At 35.0% G+C, this 24,888-nt stretch overlaps 1 protein-coding gene across 7 annotated transcripts in view; it reads left to right on the forward strand.

The window, feature by feature from the left end:
- Positions 1-24,888, forward strand: part of ECT2 (epithelial cell transforming 2) — a 63,372-nt gene that overhangs the window by 12,053 nt on the left and 26,431 nt on the right. For 5 of the 7 annotated variants that reach the window (XM_081234163.1, XM_081234166.1, XM_081234167.1 and 2 more), the window contains 8 exons: positions 258-480; positions 4,627-4,763; positions 10,053-10,172; positions 18,458-18,526; positions 19,672-19,782; positions 20,430-20,526; positions 22,138-22,219; positions 24,730-24,808. In XM_081234163.1, coding sequence (XP_081090289.1) covers positions 258-480; positions 4,627-4,763; positions 10,053-10,172; positions 18,458-18,526; positions 19,672-19,782; positions 20,430-20,526; positions 22,138-22,219; positions 24,730-24,808 — 918 coding nt within the window. The remainder of the gene's footprint in view (positions 1-257; positions 481-4,626; positions 4,764-10,052; positions 10,173-18,457; positions 18,527-19,671; positions 19,783-20,429; positions 20,527-22,137; positions 22,220-24,729; positions 24,809-24,888) is intronic. The other 2 variants (XM_081234165.1, XM_081234169.1) reach the window with 1 other exon arrangement.

Below are 24,888 nucleotides of genomic sequence, written 5' to 3' on the forward strand. Positions count from 1 at the left end.
AATAAAGAAGCTTACAGACGAATATGTAATAGTAATAGTGCTATGGAGAAAAAGCATTAGGTGTTAAGGGTTAGATAATTACAATGGTCCTTTGATTATTATGTTTCATGAAGCTTCTGAATTACATGGAAGATATAGATGTACAGTTGTTGTGCAAAATCCCGATTTTGTCAGACTCGTAAATATATTTTTCTTTTGTTCCTGTCTCAGTAAAGAACCACGGAAGTAAAATTGAGCTTTTGTGCTTTTGATTGCAGGCTAATACACCTGAGCTCAAGAAATCAGTATCACTGCTTTCTCTAAGTACCCCAAACAGCAATCGCAAAAGACGTCGTTTAAAAGAGACACTTGCTCAGCTTTCAAGAGAGACAGACATGTCACCTTTCCCTCCCCGTAAGCGCCCGTCAGCTGAACATTCCCTTTCTATAGGGTCACTCCTAGATATCTCCAACACACCAGAATCTAGCATTAACTACGGAGGTAATTCACATTTTAAAAAATTGATCTTTAAATTTAGTGGAATAGAATAATTATTAGAATATAGATAAATCCCTACTACAGTGAATATGAAAGGCTCTTTGTTTTACATTAATTTATTTATTTATTTTTGGCTGCGTTGGGTCTTCGTTGCTGCACGTGGGCTTTCTCTACTTGCGGCAAGTGGAGGCTACTCTTCGTTTCGGTGTGCGGGCTTCTCCTTGCAGTGGCTTCTCTTGTTGCGGAGCAGGGGCTCTAGGCACGCGGGCTTCAGTAGTTGTGGCACGTGGGCTCAGTAGTTGTGGCTCTCGGGCTCTAGAGCGCAGACTCAGTAGTTGTGGCGCACAGGCTTAGTTGCTCCACGGCATGTGGGATCTTCCCGGACCAGGGCTCGAACCTGTCTCCCCTGCATTGGCAGGCGGATTCTTAACCACTGAGCCACCAGGGAAGTCCCAGAAAGGCTCTGTTTTTAATGACCTTTGTTCTGTCTGAGGAGAAGGGCACATGAAAATGCTTACATTTAATAGTTGCTTGCTATATACTAACTGTTTATGTGTTTTGTGTACTTATAAGATAGGTTTTATTGTCCCTGTTTTACAGATGACTAGATTGAGGTTAGAGAAGTAAAACTTGTCTGGGGTCACACAGCTAGAAAGTGATAGAACTGTTCAAAGAGCAGGTTCTTAACACAAAGGAACCATAGAAGTTGTCACATAGATTATGGAGAAAATAGGTATAGTGAAGTCAGAGGAAGGTGAATTTACTTTGTTCTCAGCTGATACAGGAAGCTACCTATAATTAGCTCTTCTCCCTTGATCTTCAGTTTTTCCCCTCTGTTTTTTTTAGTCTGCACACAAATTTGTTGTGTTTTCTAATATATGAAACAATCAAAACCTTCCCTGGTCTCTGTAATACTTTCCACTTACTATCCCATTTCCCCCTTCCCTTTCATATAGGTACTCTTGAAGGAATCACCTTGATCCATTGTCTCATTTCCTTGCTTTTTATTTTCCTCTCAATTCATTCCAATTGAATTTCATTCATTCCAGTTGCTCTTGCTGGGGGTGCTGACAGTTTTTGTGTAATCAGCAGCATTCAACACATTAGCAGCTACTCCTTCCTGGACACATTTTTTAAGTTTGGCTTCTGCATATCACTCGTTTCACATTCTCCTTGACCTAACTTCTCTAACTCTAAATGTGGAATATTATTCCTGAGTCGTTTCTTCTCCATTGAATTCTTCCTAAATGATATCATTTAATTCCATGGCTTTTCTATATGCTGTTGACTCCCAAATTTGAGGTTTTCCCTGTCCAACTATATACTTGACACCTCCTTGTTCATGTCTAATACACATCCTAAACTTAACATAATCAAATTAGAACTCTTGATTCTCTCTGCCACTCCAACTCTGTTCCTTTGTTACCCTTCCTTTATCAATGTTTTCTGTAAAAATGGTCTCTCTTAGACAATTGCAGTGGTCCCCAAGGTGGTCTCCCTGTACTCATTTTTGCCTTTCTACATGCAGACTAAGCAGTCTCTAAAAACGTATAAATTAGTTCATGCCATTCCTCTGCATGAAATCATTCAATGGCTTTGTATTACCGTAGCTTTCAGGTTCCTGTGTAATCTTCACCTACTTCTGACCTCATGTGCTTTTGTCCTCCACTAAGCCTCTCTGGGTGTCAGTCATAATATCTTTATTATTCTTCAGATTTTTCTACTACAACCATACCTCAGGAACTTTATATTTGCTCTCCCTGTCTTAAAGAAATCTTATCGGGGTTCTCTTTAGAGTTAAGTCTCTGTCCCACCACTCCTTCCTACCAACCCGTTACCTGGTTGTTGTCTTCAGTAGTAGTTATCACTGTTAGAAATTGTTTGTTTACTGCTTTATTTTACTTGCTTTACCAGAATGTAAGCTGGAAGAGAACAAGAACCTTGTCTAGCTTCTCTGCTTTATTCCCAGTGCCTAGTAGAGAGTAGGTACTCACTAAATATTCATGGAAGGAATTGAAAGTCAATTTAAGGTAGGTCCAGAAAACTGAGGTGGATTTGAGATTATAGGAGGAGCAAGAATACAGGTAACAGCGTACAAAATGAGTTTTTAGGGAATAGTGAGTAGGTCAGTTTGCTTGGAGGATGGAGGAGTAAGAGTCAAATTAGAAAGGTTAATTGGGGCCTAATATTAGAGAACTTTGAAATGAGACTGACATGTCTGATCTGTATATTGTCATCAGCAAGGAACTTTAGAAACTTGAGCAGCAGAGTGATTCATTGAGTAAGTAATTTGTAGTGGATTATTCTGAAGCATGATTAGAAGTTAGGCAGTTTAGAGATAGCCTGACCATGAAGTAATCTCTAGAGACTTGGGCCACAAGGTAATAAGGCCCTAAACCAGGGTTGATGATGTTTGGAAAGAAAAGTGAAAAGCACTGGGGAAATATTGATAGAATGGAGTGATAGGGAGGAAGAGGAGAAGATGGCAAAGTATTAAATGGAAGAAATTCCACCTTAGCAAAAATAGAAAGTTTATATTTTGGAGGAAGGAGTGTAGTTTGAGAGAAAATCCAGGTTAAATTGAGGTAGAAATGTCCAGTAGGCATTTGGAAAAGCTGAACCAGGTGCTTGGGCGGGAGATTATGATTAGATATGTAGATCTAAGAATTTACTGGTTCTATGATCATGGTGGACATAATGGGCATGAGATGGTAAGATATGAACATAAAGGACTGAAGTTTGAATATGAAGTTGAGGGGACAGAAGAAAATGAACCACTAAAGAAAACAGACATGACAACTGTTATATATTAGGTATTCTGAATAATAGAATACCCAGTTTGTAGATCGCTGCCTAGACACAATAATTAAATTAGATCAGTGTATGTCATTTTTTTCCCCCTAAAGTATACCGTAATGGCAGAGGCTCCTGGGTCTGGTGAGTGTAGCCCAAAATAATAAATGGCAAGTGGGAAATTCTTTGAAGCCTGTGTTTTTGTTTTTTGTTTTTTTTAAACATTCAGAACTCCACAGTATGCATGATTGTTTAAATTAATGCTTATGATTATTTATCATTGAGTAAATTTGATATGCTGGGACTATATATTGTCTTCTTTCATGTCATTCTATTATGTGTTATACATTCCTTTTCCTATTGAGAAACTTGCTTTTAGGAGATTCTGTATATAATGTTTAAGTATTCTAACCATATTGATAGTAAGAAAATATATTTTAAGCTTTTATGAAATTTCATTAAAATTTTTTTCTTGAGGTACATATAAAATATACTAATGCATCCTCCCTCCAATTTGGGTTAGACTGAATGTCTTATGTTAAGATACTTTAACAGAGAATTTAGTTAATGTTGTTGGGGGGGGGGGTTTGGTTTTTTTTTTTAAGGGAGTCTTTCTCCATATATATATGAAAAGTTTTCCATTATTGTGACTGTGTAATCGTAACAACCTTTTCCTCCTTTTTTAACTTAAATATCTTTATATATTGCTGTAAAGATTCCTGTACTCAGATTTCCTAAATGGAAATATTCTGCCATATTTGCTTTAGTGTTCATTCATTCATTCTCTCTCTCTCTCTTTTTTTTACATACACGTGTATTTTTTATATCTGTGCTGTTTTGAGAGTAAGTTGGAGATATGATGTGCCTCTACCTCTAAATACTTAATTGTGTATTTCCCAAAATACAGGAATATTTCTTACATAAGTACAGTATAAGTATTGTAATTAGGAAATTAAGATTTAATACTATGATCTACTCTATAGACCTTCAAATTTTACCAGTTATTCCACTAATGTCCTAATGTGCTTTTAAGCAAAAGAAAAAAGTTTTTTCTGGCTTAGGATCCAATCCACGATCACAGGTTGTTGAGTTATCTTTCTCTAGTCTCTTCTTATCTGGAACAGTTCTTTTTTTTAATTAATCTTTGTTTTTAATGACCTCGATATTTTTGAAGAGTATATGACCATTATTTTTTTCTGGCCTTATTGTAGGAGGAAATTCTACTTTAATGAAAATGTGTATGGTGGTATATTTGTAAGAGTAGATATCGTTCCCTTTTTTCCTGTTAAATTTGTACAGTGTTTGGTACTTACATCTGACTTCCATTTTAAATCTTTCCTCCTTTTTACCTTTTAGAAACACCAAAGTCTTGTACTAAGTCATCTAAAAATTCTACTCCAGTTCCTTCAAAGCAGTCAGCCAGGTGGCAAGTTGCAAGAGAGCTCTATCAGACTGAAAGTAATTACGTAAATATATTGGCCACAATTATTCAGGTAAGAGTTTGGAAAAATGATCTCTGTTCCAGTGTTTATAAGTAAAAAAATCTAAGTGGTATTATTTTTTATAAGAAAATTATATAGCATAGAATTTGAACATAGATATTAAAAATGAAAATGTATGACAAAAACTGCTCTTAGGGAAATGGCATAACTGTAAGAGTAGCGTTTTATTCATGCAGAAATAGCATTTTTTTAAAAATAGTGACTTTAAAGAGAGAAGGATCCTCAGTAGACAATCTTAGAGGGGACTGAGTTTAACTCAGAATTTAGCAGCTTCCATGTCAAGATACTGCATTTATATTTGGAAGTGGTAGCTTTTTCTGATAATGTGTATTCTAGAGTCACTGCTTTATTTAGTACTGTATATATATGGAAAAGCAATTAGCAATGAAGCATAACAATATGGTTGTCAGTAATTTTTTTTAGTAATCCTTTACTGTGTCGAGTTTTCTTAAATTACGCAGTGGTCAAATGTTCACTCATTGCTTACTAATATTAAAATGTACTATGGGGGCTTCCCTGGTGGCGCAGTGGTTGAGAGTCCGCCTGCCAATGCAGGGGACACGGGTTCGTGCCCCGGTCCGGGAAGATCCCACATGCCGCGGAGCGGCTGGGCCCGTGAGCCATGGCCACTGGGCCTGAGCGTCCGGAGCCTGTGCTCCGCAACGGGAGAGGCCACAACAGTAAGAGGCCCGCGTAACGCAAAAAAAAAAAAAAAAATGTACTATGAAGTTATTTCTGAAGGAAAACAATTCTAATGAATCCTTGTAGGTTGAGATTGAAGAAGATATTAGGGAATAAATCAAAATTCAAGGTTCTGAAATACACAATAATAGGACATTATTTTGGAATCTGTAGAAAGAAGGAATAACTTTGTTTGTGGTAATGAAGGAAATAGTTTGCCAGGAAAATAAGGTTGATACCACCAAGCTTGACTTTGAATAGAAAAATGATAGTGAGTTTCTGATTTGGGTTTAATTTTTAACTGATCTCTATTTGAAATCTTAATATGTCTCATTAAGGTCGAATATAATGGCCTTTAGTTGCTTGTACCATTGATAAAATGCATGAATAAGAAATGAAAAGACTTCTTTCTTGGTATTCACAGAGAGATTATTCTTCACAGTTAATTTTTTTAGCAGTAGTCAGGGTTTTATGAGGCCCTCTGCCATATTAAACTTCACTTGTTTTAAGTCAGCTCTGCTCTTATGCCTCAAGGGAAATCATCCTAGATGAGTTTCTTGTTGAAGTTTTTATAGTCAGCCAAAATGTGGTTGAGTAGCAGAAAATCCCTTTGGCATAAACTGTTCATGTACTTTGGTAGTATTTATTACCTAGAAATATAAATCCTTTCAGCCCGTGGTAAAGGCACTGGAGTTTCAGAATTTTAATTTGCATATCAATTAAATCCACTACAACTTCTTTTTTAAAAGCACTTGTAATTATTACACTGTAGACAGACTTTCATACCACTGTGCTTTGTATAAACTCACCTAAGTTTACTTAAAAGATTGTGGTCTAAATTCATGATAGTGTTCTTTTTAAGCTTTTTTTTTTTTTTAGTTTGGATTTGGAATAGCTTAATTTTAACTTAGCCCCCAAATTAAATGACTATCCAGAAGCATGTTGATGTATGCCAGATAATACTTAGGTACCTATTAATATAAAGTTTTGTGACAAGTGTTAAAGAGGGTTCCTGTTTTAAAGTAACTTAGACTGGAAGAGGAGTTAAAACATACACACCTATTATAATACCAAGTGGAAGGTTATGAACTTCATGAGGGAGGTTTAGTTAAGGTATTTGGAGATTTGTATGGTGAGAATTTTGCTCCTCTTCCAGCTTAGGGAAGGTTTGGTCTGGAATTTTCAATGGTTGAACATTGGGAAAAGTATCATAAAGAAGATACAAATTGAAGTGAGTTTTAAAGCATAATTATGATTGGTGCACGCAAAGAGTATGGTAGGAAGTGTATTTGAGATTATTCCAACAGTACAAACGACTGAAGATATGTATCATTCAAGGTATTACAGAGTAGTCTAGGGGGAAGTGTATTTGAGATTATTCCAACAGTACAAACGACTGAAGATATGTATCATTCAAGGTATTACAGAGTAGTCTAGGGGGATTAGAGTTGAGGATGGGTTAAGGGGACTGGGATAGTGGTTGGAGTATGGATACAGTGAGAGTTAAGACTGCTTATGCCAGACTGGAGAAGGCCTTTGTACAGTGTGTCACGTGTAATTATAGAAGAATTTTTGATGGGAGGGGGGATGATATCACTTGACTTGTATTTTAGAAGGGAACTTGGTTCACTTTGAAGGAGGTATTGAAGAAGGGGAAATTGTGGAGGCAAGGAGATCAACTTGGAGGTTATTTTGGCAGTCTTGGTTAGAGATTTTGAGAACCTGAACTTCTTAGGATAGTATCAGTGAGAATGAAAAGAAGATAGATTTGAGAAATATTGGAAAGGTAGAATCAATAGTTTTTTGGCTAACTAATTTTATATGAGGGATTAAAACAAACACAGTAGAACTGTTTTAAGGTATTGTGTCTTAAGAATACTGAGAAGTTTTAATGAATCTTGATGTATTTTGGTGTCTGAATATTTTTGTTTAGGAATTTTAATTAAATGTTGACTAGATAAAGGAATGCTTATAAATGGTTACAGATATCTTTGCATCCTCTATTGTGTTTTTTCCCAATTCCGTTTCTTTCCCCTCTCTCAGCGATAACTGTAATCTGGAATTTTGTGCTTATCATTTTCCTTATAGATCTATCACATATGTGTAGAAAATCAAATGTATATATTATTTAGTGAATTGCTTTTTTCACTTGATAGAAATGTTCTTGAAACACATCTGTGTCACTGCATGTAGCAGTAATTCATTTTCCTGTATGAGTATTTCAACTTTTTTAACTTTTATTTTTAATAGACATTGAAATTTGTTTTAGTGTTTCATTGCTGACATTGAAATTTGTTTTAGTGTTTCGTTGCTGTTTGTTTTTACTATTACTAGTAGTGCTGTTGTGAATATTCTTATTCATCGCTCCTTGAGAACATATTCTGGGCAAAAACCTGGAATTTCTGGATCATTGGTTAAACACACTTTTAATTTTACTGCAAGTTGTTAGTATGTTGGAAACTAGGTTTTGTGTTGGTCTCCTGTTCCCACTGAGGCTTTTGTAGGTGAAGCTTAACTTTCATCAGTTTAGGCAAATGTCTTTGGGGCAAAAGGTGATTTAGTATTCAACTTTCTACTTTCACTTAGATTTTGGCCTCCGAAGGTACCTCACTTTCTTGTCAGCTTATCGCTGTATTTAGAAAGAGGTTTTTCTTCAGTATTTTGTTTTCAGCAGGTAGCTTTCACCATACTTACAGAAGTGGAAAGCCTGAATATATATATATAGATTTTTTTAAGGGGGGGATAAACTGTTGTAGAATTGTAGTCATTCTTAAAAATAGGAACAGTTCATAATCTTAATGAAGTTTCTTACTATTTAGAATGTACTTTCTTCCCCCCTTCCTTCCTTCAATCCCCTCCTGCCCTTCGTGCTGTTGTCATTCATTTTACTTCCACATATGCTAAGAACACAATAATACATTATTTTTACTTTGAATAGTCAGTGAACATTTTAAAATTCAAGTCAAATTTTATTAATTATATAGTAAAATTAACTCTTTCTTTGATGTACATTTCCATGAATTTTAACACATGTGAAAATTTGTTTAACCACCACTACAATCAGGATACAGAATATTTCCATCCCCCAAAAAACTCCTGGTACTGTTCCTTTATGTCACACCCTTTTCTCCTTCCACCTCCTGGTAACCACTGATCTCTTCTCCATTTTTATAATTTTGTGGTTTTTGAAAATGTCATAAAATGGAATCATAATACAGTAGTCCCCAACCTTTTTGGCACCAGGGGCTGGTTTTGTGGAAGACAATTATTCCACGTATGGTGGGGGTGCGGGGGATGGTTTCGGGATGATTCAAGGACATTACCTTATTGTGCACTTTATTTCTATTATTATTACATTATAATATATAGTGAAAAAATCATACAACTCACCATAATGCAGAATCAGTGGGAGCCCTGAGCTTGTTTGTTTTTTTTTTCCTGAGCTTGTTTTCACTTGCCACTCCTGATAGGGGTTTTTTTTGTTTTTGTTTTTGTTTTTTTGCGGTACGCGGGCCTCTCACTGTTGCGGCCTCTCCCGTTGCGGAGCACAGGCTCCGGACGCGCAGGCTCAGCGGCCATGGCTCACGGGCCTAGCCGCTCTGCGGCATGTGGGATCTTCCCGGACCGGGGCACGAACCCGTGTCCCCTGCGTCGGCAGGCGGACTCTCAACCACTGCGCCACCAGGGAAGCCACCTGATAGGGTTTTGATGAGTCTGCAAGTCTGTTATGGTCTCTGTGCAGTCACATCTCTCTGCTAATGATGATCTCTATTTGCAGCTGCTCCCCAGTGCTAGCATCACTGCCTCAGCTCCACCTTAGATCAACATGGTTATAAACAGGTCTTCTAGCTTCACATCCAGTCTTTTCCCCCTAAACCAAGTTTTTTTTGCTATCATTTAAAAACATTTAGTACTTACATTAAGTGTATGACTGCTTATTGCTTTGTTCCTTACTTACTTGAATAAAAAAGTAGAAATTACTGTGAATCCTACTAACAATTTTAATGATTTATAGAACTGTGATAAACTTTTATTAGATTCTAATGTAACATTTTATTTTATTTTATTTATCTTTTAAAATTTTATTTATTTATTTTTGGCTGTGTTGCGTCTTCGTTTCTGTGTGAGAGCTTTCTCTAGTTGTGGCAAGCAGGGCCACTCTTCATCGTGGTGCGTGGGCCTCTCACTATCGTGGCCTCTCTTGTTGCGGAGCACAGGCTCCAGACACGCAGGCTCAGTAGTTGTGGCTCACGGGCCTAGTTGCTCCGCGGCATGTGGGATCTTCCCAGAGCAGGGCTCGAACCCGTGTCCCCTGCATTGGCAGGCAGATTCTCAACCACTGTGCCACCAGGGAAGCCCTAATGTAACATTTTATTATAAGACTGTATATATACACAGAGATGAATAAATAAATAGGATAAAACAGACTAGAAAGTGTTATGAGAAAAGGTCTCAAATTTAGGGAGAAGTATTTTTTTTTCAACTTTTTTTTCTTTTCCATTAACATCATAGCTCTCCTTTATCACTGTCTGTATGTAGATTTTTAATTTTTTTTTCTTTTTCCACAATCTACCTAAACTAATCTTTTTTACCTTTTAGTTATTTCAAGTGCCATTGGAAGAGGAAGGACAACGAGGTGGGCCTATCCTTGCACCAGAAGAGATTAAGACTATTTTTGGTAGTATTCCAGATATCTTTGATGTACACACTAAGATAAAGGTAAATTTGTATGTGTTAGTGTGGTAATAATTCTTTTTACATTGTGTATATTTACTACAATTTTTCAGGTAATTCTGACTAGCTAAATAAGTTTTGTATTTAAAACTTCTTAATCCCTCATTTATTCCTTTGAATCCTTTGTCCCTTTGCTCCGGTGCCTTATTAATATTTGCTGTTTGCCTGTTTTTTGATTTTGATTAATTTGAAAATAAGGAATTTAGACCTTATGAAGTCTTTTCTATAGAGACATGTGTTTGCTAGTACTATTTTTCTTATTTTCCTGCTGTTGTTCATCTTAAGTTGTGTGTTTTTGTTTTGCTTTGGTTTGTTTGAAAAACTGTGAAGTTGGAAGGAACTCGAGATCATTTCTTTCATTTCTCTCTATCTGTATGGTCAGATAAATGCGAAAACCGTGTAAGACAATGCTATCCTCTTTTTAATGATTTTCCCTTGATGAAGGGTCCATGAATTCCAGGTATCAGTCTCTCATAGTAATGTAATTTGGGGGCAGGTTTAGCTGGACTCTTAAAAGTAGTTTAGCATTATTTCCTCTCAGTTTTCCTGTGTGATGCCTGAGCAAAATTTATCAGTTTTCCTCTCAAAACAACCCATATTAATGTTTATTCCAGCTTTGTGCAGTGGCAGTATCATAGCCAATGAGGTTTATCTGAGGTGCGCTATTATTGCTAATTGAAAACTTTTCCCTAAATGTTTATTCTATATTACAATAAAAAGATCAATCTGAATTACAGAATGTTTTCAAACAAATACATTAACTTACTTTTGATTTTACTGCATGTTGTGGACAAAAATATAAAAGATCTATAAGTTAATAAAAATGCAATTTATCAAATGCTTTTATTTTGTATTTTATCAAAACCCTTGACCACATTTTACTTATTTCTAGATTTACAAGTAATTTTGAAGGAGTCTTTCTTTTCTTAAAAAGCTAGAGAATCTCAGGCTAGTTTCTCCTTATTTCCAGTTAGGATTCTGAATATTTGAAGAGTAAAATTTTCTTGGAATGGTTTTTTTTCTTTCTTTTTTTTTTCATAAGAAACACTGAGAGGCATAAAGGTAGAGTGGAAAGGCAAGCAGGCTTTCATCTTGGTGTTTTACTACTGATTTGTGGATCACTTTGTGTTAGTCATTTAGCCAGTCTGGGTGTGCAAGTTCCCGTACAGTATAAAACATTACATACTTTTTATGTGTATAAGATCATAATCTCAATTCAGAAAATCATGTTCTCTGATTGACTGGATCTTTTTTTAAAAAAAAAATTTCTTTTTTACTAGATGAAAGAGTCTTTAAATTCTATAGTGCTTTACAGTTTTCAAAAGTTTCATATACATAATTTCATATAATCCCATAATAACCCTCTTTTTCCACACTACCCTTATATTGCCCTCCTCGCTTCCATCTTCCCACCAGTAACCACTAGTTTGTTCTCTATATCTGTGAGTCTGCTTTTTTGTTTGATTCAGTAGTGAGTCACTGGAGCTTTGAAAACGATGGTCACCCTTTAGTTTTCTAATGTGTAACAATTTTTTAAGCTTTTATAAACTTGGATTACCAGTATTTCAACTAGTAGTTGTTTTTTAGCTTATTTCAGGTTTGTCATACGTTTAAAATTTTAAAGCCTATGTTTTTTTCTACAGTGACGGCAATGTATGCTGTCAAACATTTATTTGTAAAATAAAGGAGAAAAGGAAAAAGGAGTAGAAAAAACCTATAATCCCATAACCCAAATACTCCTAAAATTTTGTTGTATTTTCTTTCTGTTTTTTTTATGCATAACATTTTTTTCTTCTTTTGGATGTAGCCCACCATTTATCAAGTATTGTCACATCTATTTTATTTTATTTTTTTTCTTTTTGCGGTATGCGGGCCTCTCACTGTTGTGGCCTCTCCCGTTGCAGAGCACAGGCTCCGGATGCGCAGGCCCAGCGGCCATGGCTCACGGGCCCAGCCGCTCCGCGGCATATGGGATCCTCCCAGACCGGGGCACGAACCCGTATCCCCTGCATCGGCAGGCGGACTCTCAACCACTGCGCCACCAGGGAGGCCCTGTCACATCTATTGAACATTACCAAGAAGTTGATATTATAATTGTCCACATTTTACAGATGTGAAACTGCTACATACAGAGATTAAATAATTTTTCTAAAGTTAGTCATATAATAAATGCTGGACACTGAATTTGAACCCTTTTTTGTCCAACTGTTCTCCTAAACCTTAATGTTGTCTTGCCCCCCCCTTCTAATGAGATAAAATTGACATATAACATTGTATTAGTTTTAGGTGTACAACATAATGGATTGATATATGTATGTATTCCAAAATGGTCACCACAATAAGTTTAGTTCTGCCACCACACATAGTTTTTTTTTTCCTTCCTTTGTGATAAGAACTTTTAAGATCTACTCTCTTAGCAACTTTCAGATATACAAAACAGTATTGTTAACTATAGTCACCATGCTCTACATTACAGCCTAAGGACTTATTTTTGTTATAACTGGAAGTTTGCACCTTTTGACCACCTTTACGCATTTCACCCACCCTCCTCCCCCTGCCTCTGGCAACTACCAATCTGTTCTCTGTATCCATGAGGGTTTTTTTTTTAAAGATTCCACATGTAAGTGAGATCATATAGTATTTGTTTTCTCTGACTTATCTCACGTAGCATAATGCCCTCAAGGTCCATCCATGTTGTCACAGATGGCAGGATAACCTTCTTTTCATGGCTGAATAATATTTCATTGTATATACCACATTTTCTTTATCCATTAATTCATTTATGGACACTTAGTTTCTTTCCATGTCCTGACTATTACTAATGCAGTATTGCTTCTTGATTATCATGCTGTAGATTTATTCTTTTAATATGTAAATGAATAAACTGTGTAAATGTGGCTTAAGTTTATACAGTTTTTCATATCATCTTACTGGTATGGTATTCCTGAGAAGCACTGGTATCTGTATTTTATAGCATTGCGTAGTGCTTTCAGATATGGACTGTGGAATAAAGTAGATTTTGGTTTGAAGTAAGGTAACTTTAATTGCTTCAGTTTTCTTATCTGTAAAATGGGGATAGTATATCTGAATCATGGATGGTTGTGAAATTTTTATTCTCAGTTTTTACATTTTTATAAGTCACTAAGCATAGTGCCTAACACTGAGCATTCAATAAATAACAATAGCAAATCATATTACCAATAAACTAAATTCAGAAGGCAAGTAAACTAATGTTTAGATGTTTTGTGAAGGACTAAAATCATTTTTTACCCACTGTGTTTACAACCACTGTCTGGCACTTAGATTTCTATCAGTAAATATTTGCTGAACATTGGTCATGCTACTTTTAAATGTCCAAATCAGGACTGGAACTTAGTGTATTTTGTCATCCTAGATATCATGTGGATACCTTTAGCCTTATTCTTAATTTGCCTCCAACTTTTAGCATGCTAATATTTAGATTAATTTGAGATTTTTTTTTTTTTTTTTGTGGTACGCGGGCCTCTCACTGTTGTGGCCTCTCCCGTTGCGGAGCACAGGCTCTGGATGCGCAGGCCCAGTGGCCATGGCTCACTCCGCGGCATGTGGGATCTTCCCAGACCGGGGCACGAACCCATGTCCCTTGCATGTCCCTTGCATCAGCAGGCGGACTCTCAACCACTTCCCCACCAGGGAAGCCCTAAGTTGAGAATTCTTGAGATTGTTATGAACACCTCTTTTCCTATGTGTGAATTTTTCCTTTTCAGGGCTAATCACCATTGGTCCTTGATGTGCAAATGCCTGCTTTTGTATGGAACTATGATGAAACAAAAGAGAAAGGAAAGGGTTGGAGGGAAAATGTTTTCTTTCTGTGTTTATGCTTTGTTATTTGTTAATTTAGTGTAAGTCCTAAGATACCTTGTACTTGTTTCAGGAACAGGTGTGTACTGGGAAATCTGCTAATTTGGTGTATTGTGAGCTAAGCAAAAGAGAAACCCATCTTGTAAAAAAATAGATGGTAACAGGACAGAAGAAATATTAGCGAGGAAGAAGAGAAGGAAGGAGCTTAGCTTTCTTAATCCCATCTGCTTAAAAAACTTCCTCTACTTTTGCAATACGCTTTGGGAGCTATGCTCTATGTCTTAGAACTATAGAGTTCTTCTTTCTTATGGCCAGGAGGTAACTTTGGGAGCATCCGATGGAGAATTGTGTAATGGACAAGGAGGAGACATGTCCCAGGGTCTGTCCAAAACTGAGTCAAGCATATTCCTACAGAAACATTGTAAGAAATGGTGGCACTATGAATAATGCTCTTTGGAGCTCGCCTGCCCACCTGACTCCCCGTTTCTGATGGGGAGAACTGTGGTATAGATCAAGTAGAATGACATAGAATCAGGAGTCAGACAAACCTGAGTATGAATACTGGGTCACAACTGTGTGATTTGGGACAAATTAATGTCTCTAAGCCTTAGTTTCTTTACTTAGTCCCTGAGCTAACAGTTGATTAGGGCAGAGATCTTTATTTAATCAACAAGCACGAGGATTTAAAGGTTAACCAGAAACAGTAGACTATTTTTTTGAATCCCCTAGAGATTATTTTGCTTTCTGGTAACAATATTCTTATATAAGTATATGCAGCCATCCTGTAATTTTTACACTTTAAAAATGTACCACTAGATTATATTGGCAGAGCTATAAGGTTTTTTTTTTTTTTACATCACAGTTTTCCAAATATCTCCCTTATTTATATTAAATACATAGGAAAATATAGTTAATAATAGCTTATTGATCACTACTATAGGGTTAGGGTTAGGGTTTCTTCTAAGTGCTATACAAGTATTAACTAATTTAATCCTTTATGAGATAGGAGTCATTACTGTCCTCATTTTTCATAATAGAAAATTGAGGCACTTTAAGGTTAAGTAATTTGCCTAACAGCACAAAACTAACAGGCTCTAGAACCAGTATTTAAAACTAACTAGTCAGTGCCAGAATTCACTACATTATATTGTTCCAAGATTAGTCTTATTTATAATCTTTTTCTTTTGTTTCTTTCAAGTGCAGTTTTAAACAGTTAAATCTTAGTTCTTGACTCTGTGAGCTGTTAAATTATTCTTGCTTGAGTTCACCTTTTTGCTATTGGAAGTAAATTTTTTCCCTTTTGGCTTTTCTGAATCTGCAGAATATAGGGTAGTGGTTCTTAAATTATTTGGTCTCAGGGTCCCTTTTCATTCCTAAATATGACTGAGGAACTTATGTTTATATGGTTTTTTTGTTTGTTTGTTTGTTTGTTTGTTTTTTGCGGTACGCGGGCCTCTCACTGTTGTGGCCTCTCCCCTTGTGGAGCACAGGCTCCGGACACACAGGCTCAGCGGCCATGGCTCATAGGCCCAGCCGCTCCGCGGCATGTGGGATCTTCCTGGACCGGGGCACGAACCTGCGTCCCCTGCATCGGCAGGTGGACTCTCAACCACTGCGCCACCAGGGAAGCCCTATATGGGTTTTATCTATTGGTATTAACTGTTTTTGAAATTAAAACAAAAATTTAATAGTATTTTTAAAGATGCCTCAGTTTTTTTTAACAGCTTTATTGAGGTACATTTTACATCTTTAAATTCAACCTTTTTAAAATATATGATTCAGTGATTTTAATAACTTCACCAAGTCATGCAACCACCACCATAAATGCATTTTAGAGCATTTCACCTTCCCCATTAAGATCCTTCATACCCATTTGTAGTTAAACTCCATTCCTAGCCCCTGGTCCAGGCAACCACTAATCTACTTTATTATGAATTTGCCTTTTCTAGACACTTCATATAAATGTAAATATATAATATGTGGTGTCTTATGTCTGGCTTCTTTCACTTAGCATATTTTTGAATTTCATCTATGATTTAGTATGTTAGTAGTTTGTTCCTTTGTGTGGCCGGATAATAGTCTATTATACGGCCATCCTACATTTCTTTATCCATTCACCAACTGATGGAAATTTAGCTTGTTTTCAGTTTTTGGCTGTTATGAATAATGTTGATATGAACATTATGTGCAAATCTTCGTTTGGGCATGCTTTCATTCTCTTCCGTAGATACTTAGGAGTAGTAGAATTGTTAGGTCATATTGGTAGTCTTATATTTAAAATTTTTGAGAAACTGCCAGGTTTTTACATCATTTTATATTCTCACCAGTAATCTATAAGAGTTCAGATTTCTACACATTCTTTCCAATACTTATCCTTTTTCTTTTATAGCCATTCTGGGATGTGAAGTGATTTTGATTTACATTTCCCTAATGATTAATGATGTTGAGCATCTTTTCATGTGCTTGTTAGCCATTCATATATTACCTTTGTGAAATGTGTGCTTAGATCTGGTGCCTATTTTTTGGTTGGGTTGTTTGTTGTCTTACTGAGTTGTAAGAGTTCTCTGTAAACTATAGATACAAGTCCTTTATCAGCCATGTGTTTTGCAGATATTTCCTCCCAGCCTGTCGTTGCTTGTCATTTCATTTATTTAGTGATGTCTAAAATTTTTAATTTTGATGAAGTTCTATTTATCCATTTTTTAAAATGTAATGTGCTTTTGGTGTCATATCTGAGAAATTTTTTCCTAACCCAAGGTTTTGAACATTTTCTCCTATATTTTCTTCTAGAGGTTGTATTGTTTTAGCTCTTACAATTAGGTCTAGAACCGATCTTGAGTTAATTTTTGGCTGAGATGAGGGTTTAAGTTCATCGTTTTTTGTGTGGATATCTAATTTTAAAAACGTACATTAATAAATTTAAAGTAATAATGACTCATTATATGATAGCATAAATAACATGTTCTTTTTGAAAAATAACTAATTTCCAAAACAGAAATAGTGAGGAGTGATGTTGATTTATGTTTTTTTTTTCTGTCTGGATTAATAGAAGACTATTTCTCCTGCCTACTTCTTAATTCATTCTGTTGCAGTATCACACATCATATATATATAGCCTCTAGAAAACTCTGTTGTATCCTTATGAGAGAATTAGAATAAAAAAGTCAAATAATGCCTTAGTATTGTAATAAAAATAGTTTAATCTCATGGATCCCACTAAAAAAGTGTGTTTGGGGGGGTCTGCATATAACACTTTGAAAAGCTCTTGTATAAGTTTATTGATTAATTTCTACTTTAAAGTCACTTGTAGGATTTCAGTTAGGGCATGTCATTTCTTGGTATCTCATTTTATCATCTGATTTGTGTTTTATTTTATTATCCTAGAAAGCTTTTAAGTGTCTTCTAAATTTTTGCAAATATGTAGTATTTTAGGATGATGATTGAGAAATTTTATAGGCCAGGGATTAGCAAACTATAGTCAGTGGACCAAATCCAGCCAATTTAGGATTTTCGTAAAGTTTTGCTTGTTTTGGTAAGGAAAGTTTTATTGATACACAGCAACACACAATCATTTATGTATTATCTATGGCTCCTTCCACTCTACAAGGACGGAGTTGAGGATGTGTGACAAAAATCATGTGGCCTGCAAGCCTTAAAATACTTACCTTCTGGCCCTTTAAGTAAAGTTTGCTGACCCCGTTATAGATTACAGTTTCTAGTGGCTGATGTTTCAGCAGCAAGATCAAAAGTAGTTTTCTATAATTAATTAATTCTATAATTAATCACACCATCAGCTTTATAGTTAATAATTAGAAAAGATACTGAACTACCACATCATACTGGGAAGTTAGACTTGGTCTTTTTTTTTAAAAAAAATTTATTTATTTTTATTTATTTGTTTTTGCCTGCGTTGGGTCTTTGCTGCCGTGCACGGGCTTTTTCCTAGTTGCAGCAAGTGGGGGCTACCCTTCGTTGCTGTGCGCGGGCTTCTCATTGCGGTGGCTTCTCTTGTTGCGGAGCATGGGCGTTAGGTGCGTGGGCTTCAGTAGTTGTGGTGCGCGGGCTCAGTAGTTGTGGCCCACGGGCTTAGTTGCTCCACGGTATGTGGGATCTTCCCGGACCAGGGCTCGAACCCTTGTCCCCTGTATTGGCAGGTGGATTCTTAACCACTGTGCCACCCAGGGAAGTCCCTAGACTTAAGTCTTATTGACTTGACATTCTTTATATTTTCTTAATTATTCTTCAAAGGATATTTTCCCCGTAGTCAAAAAGTTGACTTCTTGTTGAGGAGAAAGAATGTTATTAATTGTTATACACATCAAATTAAGGTACATTGTAAAGTGCATCTTTCAAATGAATATCTTAAATATAAAAAGATGTTAAAGGGATTGTCAAAATCAATCTCCTTGTCCCGTTTTGTGTTTTTTCAGGATGATCTTGAAGACCTTATTGTTAATTGGGATGAGAGCAAAAGTATTGGTGATATCTTTCTTAAATATGTAAGTATTTTATTTCCTTTTTAAGTTTTCAGATTAAAGTATCATCTCAACAAGGACTGGCAGGGAATGAAAGTTACCTGTTTAAATGTGAGAGCTTTTTAAACACTTTGACATAGTTGTGTTTGTAAAATATATTGGAAGTGTCCTTGTCTTCTGAAACATGCCTTCTATATATAGTCTAACACTTTCTTGATAGCTCAAGGTCATCATTAGGAACACTAATTGTTGTATTGTGCTACAAACATTTTACTGTATATCATGTTATTTGCCTCTTATAAATAGCCACAGATTAATGATTTTTTTGAAATTTTCAGTAATCGAGTTTTAGTCATTTCTTTCCTTAGTTGATAGCAGTTTTTACTGTCTTTGTGTCTGCATAAAAGTTTCTAATGAACTGTTTCTTCTCCAAGATAAGAACAACATAGTTTATCAAATAAAGTATATTAATTTTGGATGAGATGCTGTGAATAGGATTTATAAATTTCTTTCAGTCTCTTTGGATATGATTTCTAAGTTTCACTGCCTTGGATTCTTGCCCATTTACTTTTGTTTTCCGAGGTCTCCTAACTAATCTTTACCCTATATCCCTTAGATTTTTTTTTCTGGTTGGTTGAGAATTCCAACTATGCAAATTATTGTCCCATATCTTTTTGATACCTGTTAGTCTCAATTAGTCAAGACATTTTCCTTTTTTTAATTTTCATTTTACCTAAAAATTACCCAGTACAGTTGGTCTTTTAATGGTGGTTTGGATCCTTCAGTAGATAATAGCATGTTCTTGGATTCTGCATAGATCAACTATAATTACTATATTCTGAACTTATAAAAGTTTTAAAACTTTGTCATGTTTATATCAATACTATAAGCTTTAATATACTTATTTTTCTTTTTGAGTCTTTATTTGCTTTTCGGGCCTTAGGCTCTGGGTACCTATTTGATGCATTTTGTTTAGCAGTTAACTCAGTAGTTAGTGAAAAGTTTATAAAATAAATTCCTGTATTTAACTTGAGAAGAAACTTATTTTAAACTTTTATTTTGGGTCCAGTATGTCAGATTTTGACTATTGGTTATTCAACTTTAAGTTTCATTGACTAAGGGTAACATCCATTACCAATTAATGTGTTTTTTTTTTTAATTGTTGCTAGTCAAAAGATTTGGTAAAAACGTACCCTCCCTTTGTGAACTTCTTTGAAATGAGCAAGGAAACAATTATTAAATGTGAAAAACAGAAACCAAGATTTCATGCTTTTCTGAAGGTAATGTGCATTTCTTTCAAATAAAAATCTAAGGAGTTCATTAAAATTATATTTTTAGTAAAAATGTATCCATGTAAGAACACCTGAATGTTATCTGTTAACTTTAGTTTTACCTGAGAGTGGCAGTGATGTTTGGCTTCACAAGTTTTGACATGCTACAAGCAGGATCCAAGAGGCAGCTGAATGAATATGAATGTTGTCTGTGTTCTTTTTTTTTTAAATTTATGCATGTTTTAGTTCTCAAACACCTAAAAATTTTCCAGTGAGTTTTGTTTTGCTTTTAATGATTTTTTTTCTTACCAGTGCCTTACTTTGTTTATCCAAATGGTATCAGCATAATTAATATTTTAAATTTGTTTTTTTTCTTTTGAATGGTGTAGATGTAAGAGAAACTCAAATGAAATGTATAAGAGTGCTTAGAGAACTCACTCTCTGTTTAAGGTGTTAGTCCTTGGCTTGCCAGGAGGCCATTTCAGGCCTTGGGGGATTATTTAGCCACAGTAATCTGCCAGAGAACAACTGCCACCCTACTTCTCCTGTTAGTTCTTATCAGGGCACAAATGATAAAAGTGTAATCTAATAAATGTAATGTCTAATCTTTGCAGAAAACCTTTTAAATAATTATTGAATAAATTAATTCCTTTCAGATAAACCAAGCTAAACCAGAATGTGGGCGGCAAAGCCTTGTTGAACTTCTCATCCGACCAGTACAGAGGTTACCCAGTGTTGCATTACTTTTAAATGGTACTTGTCTGATCTGTTTCCAGACAATTTTGGATGCTTCTATGGAATTGTTTTGTTCTAAAAAATTTGAAAAATTTCTCATTTTCAAAATGCTCTTAGGTTTCAGCTTTAAAGCTTATATCTTTTACATAGGAAATATCTTTATGGATAATCTGAATAATCACTGGTGCTACAAAAATTCACTCTGGCCTAAAATGCTTTATTTGTTGTGATGTCAATTATATTGACTGGTATTGTACTTTTTGTCTCTCTACTAAAAGTCTTCTTATATTTCACGGTGCATCACTAATTTCACAATCAGTTTACATCCACACGAAATTCACCCACAAAATCACAAGATCAGAGATGATTAATACGTCTCAAGTTATTTAGTCTTTTTCTGAATCTTAGTAAAAGTTCTTTATGCTTCATTTTATGCTTTTTTTTTCTTACATTATGCAGAACACTCTTGAAACATACATCCGTTTATTCTAAAACTTAAACTATAGATATCAATGAAAGGGATTTTTATAACAGAGTTAATTTTTATGAATAAATATGAATAAATTATGCCTGCAAGAAAAGAAAGGCATATTTATATGCTTTTATATTACCTGACTAAAGTAGTGAATAGTTATAGGACAGTCAATTTTTATATTTTTTAAATTTAAGTATGAAAATTAAATTACAAATAGGAATAAGTATAATAAAGCATTTTGGTCCCCAAACCTTAACTACAATAGTGTGTGTAGCAGATAAGGAGGCTAAGTTTGTGACTGTTTAATCTATTTTCTTTAAAGTGTATTGGTTAAACTATGAGTTTTGGTTGCAACTACAAAAATTGATCATTTTTATTCTCTTTGAGGTTATGTAATGTAGTTTAGAATTACTAACATATAAGATGATTTCCCCAGTCTTTAAAAGCTATCCTGTTTTACAGATTATAAGAAGAATATATGAACACATGAACTTTTAACTTTACAAAGCAGGGTATTTTTTTTATTTATCTTCATTATTGTTTCATTAAGTACTTATAGGAATCCCATCAAATGTTGTCATGACTAAAATGAACTTGATTTCTAAGCCTTTCTTCTATCATTCCACTTAAAAGATTAGGTGGGCCTGGTATTAGGGAACAAACAGTTAGATGGAACATTATAAGCAACTTGGATAAGAAGAGTCAAAGTGTAAGCATCTCATGAACCTACAAACTAAACAAAACCATCTCTTGAGGACACCAACTGCTCTCTGTGATGGAGCCATGGACCCCGCTATGAAATATAGCATATATAACGATTTCTTAGCTAATTGAGAATCATGTGTTTTCCTTCAGCACTATGGAGAGAGTTTGAAGAATCTAGGAGTCCTCAAGCTTTACTAGAAGGGAATTGAAATAGTGTAAGAAAATCTGTTACATATTCTGGAAATTTAGTCAGTGAAAAAACATGGAAACTTCATTACATTTAAGAAGAGAGCTCTTAAAAGGGAACATTACATAAAACATTTTTTAAAGTAAAAGGTATTATTTTTAAAAATTAACCTGTATCTATCAAAGTGGACAGCGTTTTTAAGTCATAGTTGGAAAACCACTGAATTTTTTTTAATCACAGAGAAAACATTTTATCATTACAGATCTTAAGAAGCATACAGCTGAAGAAAATCCTGACAAAAGCACTCTAGAAAAAGCTATTGGATCACTAAAGGAAGTAATGACGTAAGTACATTATTTCAATTTTTTATTGCTCCTTAGATTTAGAATGGAATTGGTAGAACAATTAGAATCATAAATGGTGAGGAAAATATCAATAGCAAAATTCTGTAATATTATCTAAATTATTTTATAGTAGCGTAGTCACACATTAAAATGTTAGAAGTATTATTAAGCATACAATAAATAATTAAAAACATATTTCTGAAGGTATTGAACTATCATGCAGAGAGTAACAATGGTTTAGAAATTTGAAAATGTTATAAATACACTAGTAGACATTTTCTTCATATACCTCCAGTCTTAGCTTGTTTTTGTCTTCATATTCTTACAAACTACCCAAATGGAAATTGGGAATTTGACCATGATGAAAAGAAGAAGTTTATAATACTTTTTTCACATTAGCTTTGACTTTTTGTTTCTTACTTTGAATTCTATGGAATTAAATTGATACGGTTTGTTGGAGATGTATTAGAAGTATAAACTCAAAGAAATTTACTAGGGAACTTGATTGTTAAACTTAAGCTGTTTACTGTAGGTTTAACTTGGAGACATAGCACTGATCAGAAATGATATTTTCCTGACTAATACTATCAGAATTGAAAACTCTGTTGCTGTTAATTGTTTTGCTTCATGAAGGGCGAGGGCATTTCACTTCTTTGAGCTTTACATATAAGCATATTCAATAGATTTAAATGATTTCTGAGATTCCATGAGGTGCTTCTATGTGAAATAGCGTTTCTTAAAAATACTTGCAAAGGAGCTCCTAGAGAGAAACATTACTATCTTTAGTGAAAGGACCCAGCAGTAGTATAATGCTCAAATTAATGAATACCAGCTTCTGTTGCTGCTGAAAGCATTATGCATATTTTGGCTTTTGCTTATGTTTATATATTATATGTTAATCAGCCAGCCTTCATGCTTTTGCTTTGTTATTTTGGGATCAGGATAATAGTGTTTTTCAACACTTTGTGGTTTAACGTACTCACACATTATTTACCTTGATCCTTTCTACAAACTACGAATTAAGCAGTGAGTGTTAACGTATTTTCATAAAAGAAAAAAGCTTTTAGTTTTGTTGATTTTTTTCTATTATTTTTATATTCTCTATTGCATTCATTTTCACTCTGATCTTTATGATTTCCTTTTTTCCTGCTTGGTTTAGATTTAGCTTGCTCTTTTTTCCTCCCCAGCGTCTTACAGTAGAAGGTTAGGATACTGATTTGAGATCATTTTTTTAATTGTACACTTTTTTTTTCCACTTCTTTTTATTTATTTATTTATTATTGGCTGCACTGGGTCTTCGTTGTTGTCTGCATTGCTGTGCGGTGCACGGGCTTTCTCTAGTTGCAGTGAGCGTGGGCTACTCTTCATTGCGGTGCGCAGGCTTCTCATTGTGGTGGCTTCTCCTGTTGTGGAGCACAGGCTCTAGACATGCAGGCTTCAGCAGTCGCGGCACGTGGGCTCTAGAGCACAGGCTCAGAAGTTGTGGCGCACAGGCTTAGTTGCTCCGCGGCATGTGGGATCTTCCTGGACCAGGGCTCAAACCCGTGTCCCCTGCATTGGCAGGCAGATTCTCAACCACCGCGCCACCAGGGAAGCCCCTAATTGTACACTTTTATAGCTATAAATTTCCCTTTAAGCATTGCTTTAGTCATATTCCATAAATTTTGTGTTTTTGTTTATCTGAAAGTATTTTCTAATTTCCCTTGTGATTACTTCTTGACCCATTGGTTGTGTAGGAGTGTTTTGTCTAATTCCCACATGTTTGTGAATTTTCAGTTTCCTTTGTTATCAATTTCTGATTTTACTTCATTGTTTATGGAAAATATACTTTATATTATTTCAGTCCTTTCAAACTTTTTGAGGCCTATTTCATGGCTTAACCTGGAGGACGTTCCATGTACACTTGAGGAGAATGTATTGTGCTCTTTTTCATCATTTTACTTTCGGTCTATTTATGTCTTTGTATGTAAAGTGTATCTTTTGTATACAGGATATAATTGGCCTTGCATTGTTTCCTGAATCGCAGGAATTGACTTCCAGTGACTTGAGAACCCTGTTTCTTTATACTTTAATGGTTTTTACTTTTTTAGTTGTTTCAGGCAGAGTATATGTTTTTCCTCCTTATTCCATCTTGTCCACTAGTCTTAATTTTTATTTCAGTGAAATGATTAGCATATGACTTAGGAATGGTTTGCATAAAACCTTACCTGAACTTACAGTTAGATTATGATAACCTGAAGTTTATACCAGTGTAACGTATTTTAGGAAGTGTGTAGTGAGTATAGTTTAAAAAAAAGACAATATAGTAAGGACTAAAGCAAAATATACTTCTCTGAAGGGTTGTATGAAAATTTTTTTAATGTAGTGGGATACTTTTAGGGAATATTTTAACTGATACAGGTATCAAAATTAAGATAGACTCACATGGAAGGATTTTTGTTTGTGACACGAGATGTATGTATATACAGTTTTTATAGTCTGTTCTAAAAGTAACCTTATTAATTTTTCAGCCATATTAATGAGGATAAGAGAAAGACAGAAGCTCAAAAGCAAATTTTCGATGTTGTTTATGAAGTAGATGGATGTCCAGTAGGTATTCATTTTCGATGATTGTCAACTTATTTTCTCTTTCTTGTTAATAGTTGACCCTTGAACAACTGGGAGTTAAG

The sequence above is a fragment of the Mesoplodon bidens genome (assembly GCF_964165515.1).
Source record: "Mesoplodon bidens genome assembly, chromosome: 5".
NCBI lineage: Eukaryota > Metazoa > Chordata > Mammalia > Artiodactyla > Ziphiidae > Mesoplodon > Mesoplodon bidens.